This window comes from Kogia breviceps, chromosome 2 (assembly GCF_026419965.1).
Source record: "Kogia breviceps isolate mKogBre1 chromosome 2, mKogBre1 haplotype 1, whole genome shotgun sequence".
In the NCBI taxonomy this organism is placed as follows: domain Eukaryota; kingdom Metazoa; phylum Chordata; class Mammalia; order Artiodactyla; family Physeteridae; genus Kogia; species Kogia breviceps.
The window spans coordinates 30,191,672-30,211,014 of NC_081311.1; the positions used below are offsets into that span (position 1 = coordinate 30,191,672).

The 19,343-nt window shown below is 35.6% G+C and overlaps 1 protein-coding gene across 5 annotated transcripts in view; it reads right to left on the reverse strand.

The window, feature by feature from the left end:
- Positions 1-19,343, reverse strand: part of R3HCC1L (R3H domain and coiled-coil containing 1 like) — a 76,111-nt gene that overhangs the window by 31,946 nt on the left and 24,822 nt on the right. For all 5 annotated transcript variants that reach the window (XM_059054697.2, XM_067024896.1, XM_067024894.1 and 2 more), the window contains one exon: positions 1,497-3,304. In XM_059054697.2, the coding sequence (XP_058910680.1) occupies positions 1,497-3,290 (1,794 nt within the window). In that variant the 5' untranslated portion in view covers positions 3,291-3,304. The remainder of the gene's footprint in view (positions 1-1,496; positions 3,305-19,343) is intronic.

The following is a 19,343-nucleotide window of genomic DNA, read 5'->3' on the forward strand; positions in this document are numbered from 1 at the left end:
AGCAGTGATTCTCACTTTATGTGCATCAGAACCACTTGAAAGTCTCGTAAACATAAAGACAGCCTGGCTGAAGAGTCTGCATTTCTAACAAGTTCCCAGGTGCTGCTTATGCTGCTGGTCCAGGGACCATACTTTGGGGAACTATCACCTTTGAGAATCCGATAAAAGTTATGAAAAGACTGAACTTACATATAAAAGTCTGCATGCAATTTCAAAGGATTCATGAATGTTAATTTGTAGGTGCCTTCTGCTCTATATTCTTTTAAGAAATGTTTAAGACCTGCTGTTTCCTGACTTGCCCATAAGAAGTACTAACTGTGGTACAAATGTGCATGCAAGCACCTCCTAAGAATAAGGAGGAAGTGCATGGTACTGGAAAGTCAATTCTTTCCAATGGGCTGCCCTCTTCAGTCTCACGTGTCTCTTTTATACATGCTTGTGAACATTTTTCTGTACTTCTGGTTCAACTCTCAGAATCAAAAGACTCATCACTTAGTATTTAAAAGGCTCTATGGAGTCACTCAAACAAAACTATTTTATAGGGGAGGAAGTGGTCTGGTAGAAAGAACATAAATACTGGATTAAGACAGAATTAGATTGAAATCCTGATTCTGCTTGTCTTAAAGATACAACCATTAACCTTCAATTTCCCCATTTACAAAACTGGAGATTTTACAGGGAAAATCCTTTTTTTCCCCTTCTGGGCAAAGGTATAAAAGGAATAAAAGGGGGAATGATTCTACTATTCAAAACCAATGATTCTTATTTATGGTAAGGAATTTAAATGCTGGAAGAGGGAATGTCTAAACTAAGAAAATGAAAAAATTAAACTAAATAATTTCTAAGATGCCTTCAAATCCAACATTTTGTATTTATGAACTCTAACTAGCCAGCATATTCAACAATCATTTACTCTTCAACTCAGCACAAACTCCTTAAAAAAAACAATCATACCTTCCTTTATTACACCCTTCCCTTCCCTCTATAGTGTCTAACATCATTCCAACATCTGCTGGAAAAATAAAATAAATATGAATAATAAATTATTCTTCTCCCCTCAAATAGGCCAGTGTAAAATACATCTTGTCAATGCAGAAAAGCCCTTTGGAAGAAGTTTCTCTCTGTATTTTCTCAACAGTTAGCCAGAATCCATTAAATTCATCTTTAACCTATTCAGTAAGATCTCTCAGGATTTGGCTATAATAGATATAGTTCAACACTGTATGCTTTGTTTCTTAAAGATCTATCAGATATTCTTTTCTCAATCTACAATCCTATTACTGGGTTGGCCAGAAAGTTCGTTCAGGTTTTTCGTAAGATGTTATGGAAAGGCCCGAACGAACTTTTGGGCCAATCTAACAGTTTGTTGCAGAACTGTTACATTGGATGTAATGTGTGTGAATGTACAAATATGTCTATCAAAATTACCCCCCAAATCCTAGGTCCTATGAATTGATGAACTACCTAAGAGCCAACCAATTTCCACTAAAACATACCTCTTGTAGAAGACGTGGGTCTAGGCAGTCACCATCATCATTAAACATAGACTCCCAGCTCTCCTCAGTGGCAGCACTTGCTTCTGTGTGAGACATATCAGTTGCTTTCGATTCCATGGATGTTTCCACGGATACTGATTCTATATCAGGAAAGGTTACACCAAATTCTATAGCCTCTGAGCCATCTTCTTCTGTTTTGAACTCTTCAGCAGTTTTAAGTTCATGCAATGCCTCTGTTATATCACCAGTACAATCTTGATCACTGCCCAAAGCACTGTCTGAAAATACTTTTGTTCCATTTAACATACTGAGTTCAGAGTCCAAAAAAGTGTTACAATTACTACCAGCAATCTTCTTTATAGGTAAGGAGGAAGCACAATCTGACAAGCTCTCTGTCAACCTTCCTGTTGACTCTGTGAAACTAGATGAAATACTCTCAGCATAAATATCTGAGCAAGCAGTCAGGTTGTTGAAATGTTCAGTGTCATTCCCCCTTTTAGCTACATGAAGAGGGGCTGTATTTGCACTCATTTCTAAATAGTCTGAGAAACTACTTATGTTGCTACAGGCCTTATGAGCAACTCTAACAGCAACTACAGTTATTTGATCAGATATGATATCTGTAATGTCCATCATACATGTCTTATTGGTAATGTCTCCTACACTCTTAGACCCATTATTTGTATATGTTTCATGAGCAAGGACAGCTGTATCAGAAGATTCGCACTTTACACATAACTCATCAGCAGTGCTGTCATTCTCCTCACACTCTCTAATCATTGTTGGATCAAAAATGTCATTTGTGCTCTCTAATTTGCTGACTATAGTTATCTGATGAGAGTTGTGATCCACAGTCTCAGGAATGGAATCCATACCTTTCTGACCCAAGATGAAATCTGTACTGTTGGCTGTATCACCAACATTCTCAGCATCCAAGTCTATGCAAGTCTGATCAATGATACCAACTGGACTTCCAGGAACAGAATCAGTGGTGATGCCTCCGTTGCTGCGCTTCAGCATTCCACCCGATGTCTGCATGCCTTGTTGTACAATTCCAGAATCAGAGCTTGGTTTTCCTGGTGCAATCATACTCTCAGGTTTCACCACAGAACTAAAATCTCCAGGAAATTGGGATAGTATCTCTGCAACCCTGGCATCAGTTTGCTGCTTTCTGCTTTCCAAATTTCTATCTTCAAATGTTTCCCCATTTAGTTCATGCCTATTGAAATCACAGAATTCCACATTTTGGAATGGTTTGTTTGGAACCTGAGCCTTACTGATTTCTGAACAAGACTGAGATTGAAGCAACCCATCCTGTTCTGTCACATCTCTGGTTTCAACCTCCAAACACTCTACCTTCTTTGGTTTAAAATGTCTTTGTAAAGGTACAATAGGTATAATCCCAGGATTTGGGACTCTTTCCTGATGTCCTTGGGATAATACTTTTTTGGATTCTGTGGTTGCCCTCTTAGTACAAACACTATCTTTATTTCTTTCTTGAAGCCACGCATCTTTATTAAATTTTGTTGAAGCTTTCTTTCCTTCCCTACGATTGTGCTCCTTTTTATCAGGATTAATACTTAGTCTTTGAGCCTCACGCTTGTCTCTAATGATTTCCTTTTGAGAGAGAGAATCTTCCTTTTGTTCTTCGTTCACCATGGAGTTAGATGGACCACAGCTTTTTCCCTCATCACCTGATTTGTGCACTACTATACCCCTTCGAGCTTTGGGTACATAAAGCGCCATGTCAGGCCTCCTGACTCGAACTCTGCATCTCTCTGCTTCTTGCTGCATGGCACCACCTCAATCTGCAAGAAAAAAGAGAGAATGATTCAATTACCAAAAACTAATTACAATGTATTGAGACAAGAGATTTTTAAAGACTAGGTAGAGGGCCTACTAATCCATCCTACAGAAACCCTCAAGTTAAAAAAAAAAGTAAAACCTGCCATAAAATAATTAATGCAATCAGGTAAGCAACTAGGGAGAGTAAATTCCAAAATAACTCATGAGTCCATGAATTTTATCCATATAGCCTCTTTCCTCTACCTTCCAAGTCCTCTCTACTTTTTTTTAACAAGTACCCTTGTCTTCAGCTGAATTAAAACAGATGAGAAAAGTGATTACAGTCTATCAGGTACTCATAAAACACAACCATCTTAGGAGCACAAAATTTACAATGAAGAATATATTCAAGGAGAACCCCTAAAAGCACATTTGTTCAACATAAATATATATACATAAATATGATTTTAAGAGTAACATATGAATGAGAGTAGCTTGAATGTGGGCTAGAAAATGAGACAACTAATCATGGACTGCTTTCTAGAAGATGATGCTTGTGAACTATGATTTTTAGGAAAGAAACAGGTAGTGGGAAAGAGAAAGTCATCATTCTATTAACACTATTTAATCAAGTGACCTACTATAAATTTTTCTTCCTTCTAGTAGCAATAAAATGGGTCTGGGTAGGATAAAGGAGGGTGGAGGCCAAGGAATGTGGTGGAACAACTCACTGATAACTCCCTGACAACCTCTACCATGGTTGGTCGATGGAATTTAACATGGAGAAAAAATTTAACAAAGGTTAAATACAACTTTATTTACTATCTACAAAATACAAGGAAATGTACTAAACAATTTCATACTGAGTTATTCTTTTCATCTTCAAAATAATACTCTGAAGTACATACTAGTTTGCAAAGAGAGTAAGAAGGTCCTACACATAGCAAAGAAACACCCATATACACTCAGAAGCACCCACTGTTAATATTTCACCACATACCTTTCAAAGGAGAAAGACAGTAAGAGGGAAAGGCTAACAAATCCTGTCCACTCTATTACAGATCGCTAAAATTTCACCTGATCAGAATACTTCCTCAGTGAAGAAGTTCCACTTTCATGGCCAGGCGATTTTCTTTTCAGCCCAGGGATATACCATGGCCCTGATCATCAAGTGTCTCCAGTGATCCACCTGTCCCTTTTCTCTTTTGATGTCTTAATTATTATCTAGCTCATCATTCTGCATGGATTTTTCTATCTTTCCATTTGTGGAAGAATATGACTTCAACATTTAGCCATGCCAAATCTATTAAAAACGTCTGTTTTTCAAAAATAGAAGTACTGAAGTATATTTCATTGGAGGGGATGCCATAGACACAGTGTATCTTGATCTCAGGTAGCAAAACACCTGACAAAATATATCATGATGAACTGTAAGATGGTAAAATATGGGCTACTAAGAACTGGTAGGTGGACTCACAATAAAAAGTAATGATAATGGGTAGAAGCAAATTTAGAGAGGGTTATGTAACGGAGAACTATGTCCCCATTGCCCTTTAAAATTCAACATTTTAAACAATAATTTGGATGCAAACAATGAACACTGAGTATTTATCAAATGTGAACTGATACAAAATTGACAGGATTAATAAATAACAAAAAATGATAAAATTACAATTTAATATCATTTCTATAATCTGGAATGCTGTGCTGAAAGCAATATGAAGACTAAGAATAAATAAATACAAAGACCTGCTTTGGGTTAACAAAAAGAAAAAAAGAATCAAGCAACACAGAATAAAATGTATAATTTGCACAGAAAAAAAAAAGATCTGAAGGCTTTTATTTCATCTACAAAGTCAATAAAAGCCAAAAGATAGTGATGTGGATGTTTAGAAAGGCAACAGTCTTAGATTACAAAGTCTAGAAAATATACAACACAAGGTATGGTTAAAGGAACTAAAGGTATACTCCTTACCCAAAAAGGTCTAAATGGAAACATCCCAGCTACCTTTATACCTGATGATTGGTTGCTCTACAGGATTGGTTGCTTCCATATTTCTTCAGAAGTCAGTTACCAGAACCAACTGGTAGAAATTAAAAGAAAACAAAGTTTACCTCAATATAAAAAAGAACTCTACTTTTAGAGTTCTCCAACACCATTATCAGGTATTCTGTCTCTAGAATAATTTAAATACAATCTAGACGATGGACTAATACTAGAAAAAGAATTTCTATCTGTAAGGCAGATTGGTCTGGATTAATTTTAAGTGTTCTTCAAACTCTAAATTATGATTCTATTTGTCATACACAACAGACATATATCAAAGGCTTCAAATTTAAAATTATTTTGTGCTACAGCAAATGGCTTTTAAAACTCAACCTTCTGGGCTTCCCTGGTGGCGCAGTGGTTGAGAGTCCGCCTGCCGATGCAGGGGACACGGGTTCGTGCCCCGGTCTGGGAAGATCCCACATGCTGCGGAGCGGCTGGGCCCGTGAGCCATGGCCGCTGAGCCTGTGCGTCCGGAGCCTGCGCTCCGCAAAGGGAGAGGCCACAGCAGTGAGAGGCCCGTGTACCACAAAAAAAAAAAAAAAAAAAAAAAAACCACACAAAAACTCAACCTTCTTTTTTTCTTAATGTCTACATGTCATCATGGTTATTTCAAAAGCTGAATAACAGTATAATAAATTTATATTATTATCTATTTCTTACCAAAGCACTGAATTCAATTATGCCCGTCCAGCACTGTGCTGGTAAATGTTTAGCAACTGGCTTTCCAAGCGTAGTTTGGAGTATTATTTTCATTTACATCAATGATGTCACCAGTGTGAGTGATGTGACTTCTTTGTGGAAGTGGATAATCATTTTTGAATGAAAGAATATATTCTCAATTTTTTGAGCTATGCACAATATAATAAATAGCTAATGACATAGCACTTTTGTAAGTCAGCATTATTACCATTTCTCCATCACTTTAAGTCTAGACAATCAATAAGCAATAAATCAAACCCTGATTTATGGCATTTTCTAATCTCTGTGATGTAAATATTCTTACCGTGGCTAATTTCAAGCTACCAACGTGGTGTTATCAATGAACCTGGAGTTGGGAAAAGGACACACAGTAGCCCACCATGACAGTATTTCAACCATAAAGGTACACTATACATAAATAACTTCAAGAGCACAGATCATAGTAAAATGAAATAATTAGGAAGTGATGAATTTTAAATATTTATTAACTTTATAAATGTCACTTATTTAATAATGAGCTATAACTTAATTTTTAATAATGGATATGTTTAATAATCAGTTTGAAAAATTCCTAAACAGTTAGCTCTTACACCAGTAGAAGATGCTCCAATACACCACCACTGGCTGTTTTGTTAAAATCAGTATCCAAAAAGATCTACACACTGCATTGGTCTTTCATAGGTGCCTGTCACACTGGCTTTGTTTTCATTTTCCTATCTTGCCATTCATTTGTTAAAGAAACTGGGTTATATGTCCTTTAGAATTTCCCACATTCTCAAGTTTGCTCATTGTACTCTTTAGCATTAATAAGTTTTTATATATAATCTCTGTGCTTCCTAAAAAGTAGTGGTTGATCTAGAGTCTTGATAGAATTGGGGTTTAATTTTTTATAGCAAGAATATGTCATATATGGCGCTATGAACTTCCTACTGCATCACATCAGATAGCAATAATGTCTGATTATTTCCTTTTTGTAATAATACACATTGATCAGTGGGTTCAGGTATTGTCCCATCAGCCTGAACCGTCCACTATAAAGTTCCCTCTCAGTCTTTTACCCAATGGTTTAGTAGCTTTAGAGTAATACTGCCAAGATACACTATTTCATCAGGGTTTGCAAAATGATGACATTCTAATTCTGGCATTCATTGTACATTTATTAGCTGGAATTCTTTTACAGTGAACTTTCCCTCATCAACTATTTTGTGATTCTGAGGTACACTTTATAAAGATAAGACAGAATATTTGATTATTTATTTACCAGTTTCTGAATGAATTGGTTCCATGACCAACATTTTGTTGTTGTTGTTGATTTTAATAAAACAAAAAAACCTCACAGATTTTCACTTACTTTGTTTCAATCCAGTGCAATAATTATTCTTCTTGAGGCTCAAACTATCTTTGGCCAATGGCAGCCCCCTTCAAGGTCCTTTCTACACAAGCCCAAGTTATCTTTGATAGTTCCTTGCTTTGTAGTATGACAGCTTGTCATACTACACCAGAGCTGGAATCAGCCACTTTTTTCAAGAAGCCCTAGTTCACTTTAGTGAAAAATAGTATTTTAACATGGGCACTACAGGAATTCACTGCTACTTGGTTAGTCACTGTGTCTAAGCCTTTTCAGATCTCATAGTCGATCTCACATTGATTTCTGCAATGAAATGATAATAAAAATACATATTTCCATGCTTTTTTACCTCGTAAGTTATTTAGAAGTGTCTGCCAAATGTATATATATATTTTAAATTACTTTTAAATTTATTTCCAACTTAATTACACTGTGGTATAAATGAGATCAAGTCTTCAAAATGTGTTGATTTTGTTTCATGGTCTAATAAATGGTCAATTTTGGTAACTGTCTCATCTGTGGCTAAAAATAATGTATAACAGCTAAATTTTGGGGTTCTGTGTATTCATAAAATCAAGTTTATTAAAGTATTATTCAAATCACACTACTTACTGTCTGTGCTTAATCACTGAGATGTATGGATAAAATACCCACTGTGTTTGTGGATTTATTGATTTCTCTAAGTTTGTATATTAATTTTTATATAATTTGTCAAAGTAATGTTATCAGATACTTACATTTAGGATTGTTCTATCTTCCTGATAAATTGTTACTTTGCCATTATGAAGTGATCCCTTCTACTGGTGACCCTAAAGGGGATCCCTTCTATTGGTGGGGTTGGGGGGGGGGACGACCCAAAAGTCTATTTTGTCTGAAAGTAATATAGCTATAGCATCTATATTACTTAGTTAGGTATCTCTTCTTATCCTTTTACTTTCAGACTTTCTGTGTGTTTCACGTGTCTCTTGCAAACAGTATACAATTGAATTATGAATTCTTTAATGTCTGTCAAATTGTCAATTAAATTTGACATTCTGTCAATGTCAAACTGTCAAATTCAGTCAATTAACATTATTGTGATAATGGATACATCTGGAAGTATTTCTACCTTTTTATTTTGTGCTTCCTTCTCATTTATCCTACTTTTTGTAGTTTTCTTCTTTTCCTGCTTTCTTTCAGGTTGATGGAGTTCTTCTTCTACTACTCAGAAAGCTCTATACTATATTACTAGTCTGTTCTTTATCATTTTATCAATAACATGAGTACTTGTCTAAATACCTCAAGTTGATCATTATTTGTATCTATCTCCTAGACAACTGTACAATAGTTTTATTTTACAATCCCTTCATACATACTCTTAGTTTTTGTCTGAAAATACCTTCACTTTGCTCCCACTCTTTAATGGATTTTAACTTCTTCTGTTACTGTTAAGAAATCTGTTGTCAGTTTGTCACTGATTTGTAAGTGATCTCTCTTTCCTCTCTGATGATTCTCAAGATATTCTGTTATGTGTTTGGTGTTCTCAAGTGTCTACTACGTGTTTTAGTTTGTGTTTAGTATTATTTTTCTACTGGGATAACACTATGCTTTTGAATTTTACCAGTTCTATTTATTCAGGGAAGTATCTTCAGATCCATCTTCTAAATCACTAGTTTTCTCTTCACATTTGTCTATTTTGCATTCTATCCTATCCAATCAGTTTTTTTTTAATTTTAATGACTAAAGTTTTATTATAAAAGTCCTATTTATTATATAATTATATAATTATATATAATCCTATATATTATTCCTCCACCCTGCCTCTGATCTCGCTGGCCTTATGTTTTTAATAGTTTTATCATTCTTCTTCTATTTGTTTTCTTCTTTTATCTTTAATCATTTTTAATATTTCTATTTTATTATTTAATGTTCATTATTATAACTGTGGCATTTACTTTTAAATTAATTTTATAATTAGTTTTAATTATTTAATATTAAATATTTATTATTCAATAGTTCTACTTAGTGAAGTTCCTGAGGATTTAACTCTGCTGTCTCTTGTGTCTCTGACCTTTACTTAAAGCACTGTCTTCTTTTGTTTGTGGTGGTGGTGCTTTAACTTTGGGTAGTGAGTTCAACATCAGTGCACCTTTATCAATGGGAATTCCATACAGCCAGACTATAAGTATTCCTCTATACAGTGATTCTTCATTAATGTGAATTTTTAAGTTTGAAGTTTTCTGAACAATGTAGTAAACATAAATATGAAACACAAACCCAGATGAGAGTAAAACAGTAGCTATACAATCTCGGGAAATGTTCCCCCCTCACTCAGAACCCAGGTGAAAACAGACAAGCATCCTTATTTTCTTTCAGTTAACTGAATAATTTTTTTTCCCTAGTCTACTCTTTGAGTGAGGGTATACACTTTGAGATTTAAGGCTTTAAGTTGTGAACTCAGTTCCAACTCATCTCTCTCAGGCCCAATGCCTCCACTCTTATTTCCCACATGGCTATTAAAATCCAAGCCTCTTAGTTACCAAGAACGTCAATATTAGTAAAATAAAAAATAAATAAAAACTGTAAAGAAAATCTAAATAGGGGAACACTCTTAAAATTACAGCCCATCCACATAATGGGTTGATATTCAAAACATAATACTAACTGAAACAAGAAAATTACAATCCAATTCATTTTTTTGTTTTTTTTTTTTTTTTATCGGTACGCGGGCCTCTCACTGCTGTGGCCTCTCCGGCCGTGGAGCACAGGCTCCGGACGCGCAGGCTCAGCGGCCATGGCTCATGGGCCCAGCCGCTCCGCGGCATGTGGGATCCTCCCGGACCAGGGCACGAACCTGCGTCCCCTGCATTGTCAGGCGGACTCTCAACCACTGCGCCACCAGGGAAGCCCTGTTTGGTTTTTGCACGAAAGTGTACCATCAAGTATAGGCTATGGTTCCCAGCCCAACGTTTGCGTAACCCTTATATCAGACAAATTCCTTAATTTTATTGTGGCAAAAGTTACCACTTTAAGCCTTAGTTTACTCAAAGTATAAAATGAGGATAACAACAGACCTATTTCATAGACACATTGAACAGATTAATTAAATGATGCACATATAGAAACTTGCCAGTCATGTTAAAAGTCTCAATAAAAGTTAGCTATTATTTAAATAGGCAGTTGAGTTCCTTAAGTTACAAGTTTACACAAGGAATCAAAAGTCCTTATAATATAATAATATTCAAAATGTGCCTTGATCACATATAAAATCCATTTCTACTTGACACTAACATCTACTGCAACTATGTATCCTGGCTTTGCCCATCAATCTCTCACTAACAGTCTAATGTTGTAAGCATCCAATAATACAAAGTAAACACAATGCAATTCAATTGTAAAGTGAAAATATAAATATTGAAAAGAATGCAGGATTTCATGAAGTCTATAAAAATACTGAAGGAAGCACTCATCTCAGAGCAAAACCTCTGGGGAATGAATATCTAGCAGAATCAAACCAGTGAACAACTGAAGAAGGGAAAAATCTAACAAGGATGATGATGACAGGACAGGAATCAAGAAAGAAAATGTCAAGGGCTAAAGAAAAATCTCTTGAGAAACTGTTAAAGCTCTCAACAGTTTTGGTAAAACTGAAGCTCTTGTCTAATCTACATGATAAATACTAAGAAAATCAAAGTAAAGGATGCTATCAGACTATCACACAATTTTAGTAAAAAAAAAAAATTATACCAAGAAAGTACTTATATCATTCTTTGTTAATTCTAAGAATTAGCACAACTGTAATTACAACCTAAATTTTATTAAATATGTGGCAAAATAAACATTTTTCTGTCAGAAAATTGTCCCTAACAGGTTTTTTTCATTAATAACTATGAAACTTTAGTCTCCATTTTAAATAGGTCTACTTTAAGACATATTTTCGAAGTACCAATTTTCTCATTTAACAAAGTTTTCTCATAAATATATATTCCTAAGGGGAGAAAGGCTAGCATCTAAACTGTTAACAGTGGTTACATCTGGGAGAGCAGAAAATGAGAGAGGGAAAAGAATTAAGAATTACTTTTTATACATTTACCTCAGTTTGTTTGAATTTGTTACAATAAATGTAGTTATTTTTGTAATTAAAAACAAAATCATTAAAATTTAAAGATACGCTATTGCTTTAGTATAAGAGGCCATTACCATAAATTGGTGTAGGAGAAAGCAAAGGCAATGAAAACTGACAAACAGATCTTTATTGGACAAAATTACTATAAGTAGGAAAACGAATGGAGAAAAGGGCAACTCTTTAATGTACTTCATAGGATAATAAAACAAATAGCACAGAAATTACTTGACGTCGGAAAGATAATCTCACAAATGTTGCAGAATGCTGAGCAACCTCGACTTTCTGGTCTAAGAATAATCTAGAACTACATTGTCCAATACACTATACTATCCACATGCAGTTAATGAGCTTGAAAAGTGGCCAGTCTAAATTAAGATGTGCTGTGCTTGTAAAATATCTCTGGATTTCAACTATTTGGTATAGAAAATAAAAAGTAAAATGCCTCATTAATATTTTTAAATTGATTATATGTTTAATAATACTATTTTGGATATAATGGATTAAATAAAACACATTGAAAGTAACTCCATCTGTTTATTTTTATATTTTTTAATATGGCTACTAGAGAATTTAAAATTACATACGTGGCTCATATTTGTGGTCTGTATTATATTTCTAATGGAACAGCACTAGTCTAAGATCTTGCCATGTCCTTAATGCCACAAGAACACAGTCTGGCTTTTCCTCTTGTGTCTTGCCTGTTTCAGATTTTTTCACTTTTAGCAAAAAGGGAATGTACCAAACCAAGGAATCAACTAAAACATGAATGTATAGATAAGCTTATCTCAGCACAAACAATCTAATTTTCCCAAATTTCATAATGATAAAAAAAATAAAGCATCAAAAGAAGTAAAGTCTACTTATATTTCATAAATCAGAAAATAAGACTGACTGGACATTCCCATGTGGTGAAATCTACCCTCAACAAATTTAGGAGCATTTTTTCATATATGTTTAAAACTGTGCAGGGCCTTAGATTTAGAATCACTTAACAACTGCCTTTGTTTTACTAGACTATCAAGAGCATTCTTATTCTCACTGGTCTACTTAGAAGCGGGCAAAACTAAGAAATGCCAACATCCTTCAGTTCAGTAGCATATATGTGCATCTGTAAAGGAATAAAAGTATCCTAAAAGCAGATTTAGTACGTTTATAATTAAATGTAATATACAAAATATATTAAGTGACACAAGTAAACCAATAGATTTCTGAGCACTAAAATATAATTATATACTTTTAACTTCTAGGCATCCCCTCAGAAGATTTGCTGTCCTTCCCTCCCTAATTTCATAGTCTGGTGAATGGTATCACTATCAACCCAGTAGTTCAAGCCAGAAACCTGGAAGTCATTATCTATGACATTTCAATCAATTAACAAGCCCTGTTCATTCTACTTCTATACTGCTTCCCATGATTTTCTAAAATACAAGTCAGATTTGGTCATTTCCTTGTTCAAAACTCTTCAGTGGCTCTTTATCATGTACATAAGTATCTTGCATAGCAGATTTGGCCCTACATGATCAAAATCACATCCTCAAGTAAGTAAGTGAGACTTCTGGATTCTGCCTAGGATGTAGAAAGCTGGAGAATGTCCTTCCCACCCTTAAAACAAACAAAATAAAACGTGGACAATGTGCAAAATCGCATATTTTTCTGAACTCATCAGATAAATTAACAAGCTGATTCTAAAATGGATATAGAGAGGCAAAGGAATTAGAATAGCCAAAACAATTTTGAAAAAAAGAACAAGGCTAGAAAATTCATACTACCTGGTTTCAAACCTACTGTGAAGTACAGTAATCAAGCCAATGTAGTATTGGAGAAAGAGTAGAAACATAGATCAACAGAATGGGTGGGGGTGGGAGAAGAGTACAGAAATAGACGCAAACATATATGATCAATTGATTTTCAACAAAGGTACAGAGGCAATTCAATGGAAAAAGGATAGTCTTTCCAATAAATGGTGCTGAGGTAATTACAAATTCATATGCAGCATAAACAAAAGGATAAATTTTATCCATACAGCACACCATATACAATAACTAGCTCAAAATGAATTATAGACCTAAATATAAAACCTAAAACTATAACACTACTAGAGGAAAATATAGGAGAAAAAATCTCTGTGACTCTGGGTTCAGCAAAGATTTCTTAAATACAACACAACAAGCATGATTCATAACATTTAAATAAATTAATCAATAAACTGGACTTCAGAGAAATTAAGACCTGCTCTTCAAAGACACTGTTAAAAGAGAATGAAAAGACAAACCACAAACGGAGAGAAAATATTTGCATATTTTCTGCATATCCGATAAAGAACTTTTATCCAGAATACATACTGAACTCTTAAAACCTGATAACCAAAAACAAACAACAATTTGAACAATACTTCACCAAAGAATATATAAAGACCAAAAAATGCTCAACATCATGTATCAGTAGGGAAATTCAATTCCACTTATATGACTTCTGGAAAAGGCAAAACTTTAAGGACAGAAAATGTATCTGTAGTTGCCAGAAGCGCAGGTTCAAGTAAGGGGTTGACTACAAAGGGGCACAAGGGAATTTTTTGGATTGATGAACTGTTCTGTATTTTAACTGTGTGGACGTTATATGACTATGCTTTTGTCAAAATTCACAGAATGTACTCTAAGAAAAGTGAACTTTATATAAATTATATCTTAATTTTTTAAATGAAAAATAATCACATTCTCTAGAAATTCCTACCAAAACATAGCTGACCCCACTGACTTTAATTTCTGATTCTTGCCTTTTAAATACCTATTTTATACAATAAGTAAGCAGTGCAGCCTCAATGACGTTATATTAGCATGACTAAAGATCAATTTCTCTCTTAGGATTTCAGGCTATAGTTTTTCCTAATTTAATTGTGCAGTCATTACTTTAAACTTCCATTGTCTTCTCAACTTTCCATGAGTAAAGACTGTAAAACTTGGTCTCCTTTGACTGTCAACTCTATTATTTACTCCATATATAACCAAAACACAATTCTTTGCATTGCATTCAGGGAGATATATAAATCTGGATATTCGGATTCTGAACAACCTTAGAAAAGAAGGGAGTATTCTAAGATACTCTGGCAATTCCAAATGACATTGGCACATGAATATATAATAATTTTTTCTAAAACACCTTTTTTCATAATTCCTCGCTCAAAAACCTTAGTGATTCACTAGAGTCACTAAACTTAGCCGGCATTCAAGGTTCTCCATGATTTGGTGTCAATCTGCTGTTCCAATCATATTTCTACCACTCTCAGACACAAATCCTCCATTCTGTACCAAATGGCCTCATGATCTGTTCATTCCAAATTCTGAAATATCCCCCGTGAATTATCTCAGCTTAAACACTCGTAGTTACTATTCATTCAAAAGACTTAAATCTTTACTTGAAGACACACTGATTTCACCTTTCTGTGAATTCATGTACATTCATTACCTATGGTATTCATTTGTCATTATAAACAACCTTATATTCCTGTTTTACTTATGAATGTCATTTTCATACTCTATAATAGTTTCTTGAGGGCACTTTCTCAAACGCTTCTTGTATCCTCAGGAACACAAAAGGTACTCAACAAATATTTAGAGAAAAAAATTAATGTGGAAGTTAATTTTAAATTAATTTTAAATCCCTTTAATTTCAGATTAATTTTAAATTAATTTAAAATACTTATACAACGTTCTGGAAAAGCTTACTTTATAGCTTGAGAAATGAAAGCTAGGGGCACTAGACTTTGCTCCCTGAGATCTGCTGCTATATCACATTCACCTTCATATTTCCAGAGTTGAACACAATGTCTGACACATGAAAAACGCTCAAATATTTAAATATTTAGTTAAATTTCACTTTCTAAGGCCAGAAAGTAGAAAATGGAACCCTGGAGTTCTATCCCAATCCCCCCAAGATTATATTAGTGCCTTGAAATGTTCTCTAATTTCTCATATTTCTTCAGATTCTCCCTGAACAGACTACAAACATCAAAAAGACAAACCTGTGCTTTCTCCCCTCTTTAAAGCTCACAGAGCAATTATCACAGGACATGCACAGAAGGCAGGCAATATTTCCATCAGATTTCTTAAAAGTAACAGAAAGGCAGCTTATATATACTTCTCTGCCCCATGAAAAAACATACCAGTTACTACTCTTCCTACTAGGAAGATTTATTTTTCATCATCTTTAGCACAAATTCTAGAATGCTATCTGCCAGGTCCCATGCCCCAATAAATATGCATCCACAAGCAATTATGGAGATAGATAGCTTATGGGGAGGGGGCACTCTTTGGTCAGGTCCCAATGCTGGCCTGTGGTTAGGTGGAAGGGTAAGTGGGGGTGGGGGACTGGGGGGTGGCCCTGTGATAAATTACTGCCCACTCTGCTTAGGGGTATTTATCACAGCCCGCTGTCAGGTAAATCACTGGAAAAACACCTCTTCGGTAATTAATGTGAAGTGACGGATGGACAGCCCCTGGGCCCATTAATCAGAAACATCAGCAGCCTACTGAGATTATGAATGTCAGGATGCATAAACTGCCGGTGGATCAATAGGCCCAGGAATTCATCCAAGGCTCTCATTTCTGAGGCATCTCCGGTACATTAGGCTCCCGCGACCCCTCCCCCAATCTAAAATGAAAAGCAAGACTTCAGAACAAAGAGCAAGAGCTGAGGTCTAAAGTGACCACTGCAAGAAAACAGTCAAGGAACGTGGCCATGGTTAGGGAAGTCACCAGGATAGGTAACATGAGCACAGAGCTATACTAACCAAGAGGCTCTCAGAAGTCTCAGTGCATTGGAAAAGCGGGAAGGTAACAGTTAACATTCAATACTCAGAGTCTGATTATCCATTTTAGGGGTAATCCAGCTTCTTGCTTTTAATCTTTTATCCTTTTTCCTGTCCACATTTTCCTTTCTTTCATATTGGCACCACTAAAACAGAGTAGAGAGAAATAAGCAATTTCTGCTCTTTAACAACCTAGGTAAAAATTTCAGTTGTAGAGGAAAAAGAATCTGTATAAAATAAAATCATTGAATTATCCTTGAATTTAATTTAGCCTCATCCCTCATTACCATGACGAACTGGGAATTGCCAGCAGAAGTACCCACAGTGTTTACAATTGAGAAAAAGGTGGTCTTCCTGATTCATTTACAAAGCCGCCTGCCAATATACGACATGGGTTAAAGGCTAAACTGTGTGGTAGGATTCCAGAGAAATTAAATCAGCTCTTAATTCTATTTCTTCTCCAAGTCAAACAAAACATTCTCCATCAAAAGAGTCTGCTCAACTTGTAAAACAGAATGGATCTGAAAGAGAATTACTGTTTGCTCGTCACCCAAAGTTTAATCAAATTTGTATGGGAGATTCAGCTGTACTTCAGCCTCGTATTGAACACACTCTAGGATGGCAGTGGCGGGAATGAGACTGCACCTGCTGTCACATCCTGCCAGACCCCAGCGCAGTGCTCTGTGGTCAGACTAAGGCCAGGGCTGCAAGCATTGGTTAGAAAGTGTCTCAGAGTTACGGCTGCCTGTTCCGCTAAATCTCATTTCATCCTACTGATGGATGGATGGACAGATGGCTGCTTGGTGAAAGCAGCATTATCAGGCAGCTTCTATGGAGCCTCTGAATGATGGATAGCCCTCCTTCTACTTTCTCCAAACCACCATCGATCCAAGCCATATTTCAATGGTCAGAAGCCCAGTAATATTAAGAGACGCAATCAGGTTAAGTTACTTGCAGTGTAAACCTTTAGAACAGAAATTCTAACACCTCTGCTTTGCTGTCAGGAACTAGGCTGAAAATGTTACAGTCCATTCTTTCTAGCTGCTAACCCAATGAATTCCAACAGTTCAAAGCCCAAAGGGAACAGCTGGGCTCCATTCCTAGGAGCACTTGAAAAGCTAACTTGCCTGCCAAATTTTTTACTGGCCAGTTCTGTGAAATGAATTCTGCAGTTGTAGTGAGCAGATCTGTGACTATGTGTATCCAGTGGAGTGTTAAGCTATTAGAAACATACAAACCATGCAGAGTTTGTTAGTGATATATAATCGCTAGCCTCAAATGTGTGGCACCCTGGATATACCAAGTAGGCATGATTACCAACATCAAGGAGGGTGATTAAAACCAGGATAGATTAAAATTTTGTCTTTTGCACATAATCCTAAAATGCTGTTTCTATCTAGTTCACCTGGCTGGCTTCTACTCTCTTGTGTACATATCAAATCATAAGTACTAATCCTTGCCTGTTTTCACAAGCACACTTTTGCATCCATTTGTCTGTCACCTTCTAGACACTTACCTCAGTTTGTTTATTTGGACTACATGCCCTCTTTGTTCCTTCCATGTTATCCTGTGCCCTCAGACTCATACAACTGGACTCTATATCAAAGTTACTTCCATTCATGTGGTCAAAGAAATGGACTCTGAATCCAGCTTTGTGATATAGATTCCTAGACCCCACATGCCCTCTCTTTCTAAGCTCACGCATCCCCAGATGACTTCTCTAAATGCTTCACTATCAACTATACCCCAAATCAGCTTGGCTTGGCTCCTAGTCCTGCCCTTCTTGACTGACTTGCTGCCACTCTAAGCCAATGTTCAGAGAATTTGTATTTGTTTGGGGGGTTAGAAAAATGTCTCAGTGGAGTGGCAATTGTCATTCTTCTTGCCATAATGATAGTTTACTTTAATACTTTAATATTTGTGCCTTAACAACACCTACAGTTCTATTCCTAGCAAAAAGAAAAAAAAATCATGTGATATTTTTATAAGATATTGCTTAATTATAATGTCTTATCAAGAATAGCACTGTCCTTCACATAAACATTAAAGAATTTTTACAGAATCTTAAATTACATTATTGAAAAAGATTGTATAGGTCAGAATTCAAGTAAGGAAATTGAGGATCTGAGCTTGTAATGTGTATGGTTAGATAGATATTAAGTAACAAAGCAAGACTGGAACCTAGATTTCAATTAAAAGTATTGTGCTTATTTTATTATATTTCTCAGACATCCCACTTTCATCCTTGGGATTTCAGAGGGAGTGAGGGTAATAAGGACTGAATGTCATTTGTATGTGTGCCTGTGTGTTTGTGGGGAGGAAGGTGTCCACAAGTAATTTAAATTTAGCCACTCATACTATTGTGCTTCCCATCAAAGTTGCCAATGGGTCATCTGAGTCACTCTCTACCTTAGAGAACAAAATTAGATGAATCCCTGGCAACTAGAAACCACTACCTTTCTCTTCTCCCTTCTTTATCTAGAAGGTTGAAAAGAAAAAAGCAGAAAGATGTCTAATTCAAGTAGAATCAGAACAGCAAGAGGCTCCATAACTTAAATTAAATGGATAGAGGAGCAATGTGTCCTCTTCTTTTCCAAGGTTGTCACATACTGGTCAAATACAGAGCACAAGCTGACTGATTGGACTTCACCCTCTGTTGGTCAAAATGTGTCACTGCTGCATTTCCTGATTGTCAAGCTACCTCCGTACAGATCTTTATACCTCACAGCTAGCTGGAAAAGACCTTGGAAAGTCATGTCGTATAACCTCCTCATTTTAAAGATGAGGAAACTGAGGAATTTACTTAAGACTTGTAGCTATTTGACTGGTAAATGAGACCAGAACCCAGATCTCCCATCAACTAAACTAAGTAGTTTTATCACCATCATAGCTGCCTTAACCAGTTTTCCACCTAGTATATATACTCAGGATATACTAGCTGAGCAAAGTTTAATCAGGAAGTCAATTGTGCTGCAAAAATAATCACATAATACACATCAAAACCAAATATATTATTCACACTAATGCACATCTTCATTACTGTAAATGATCAGGAT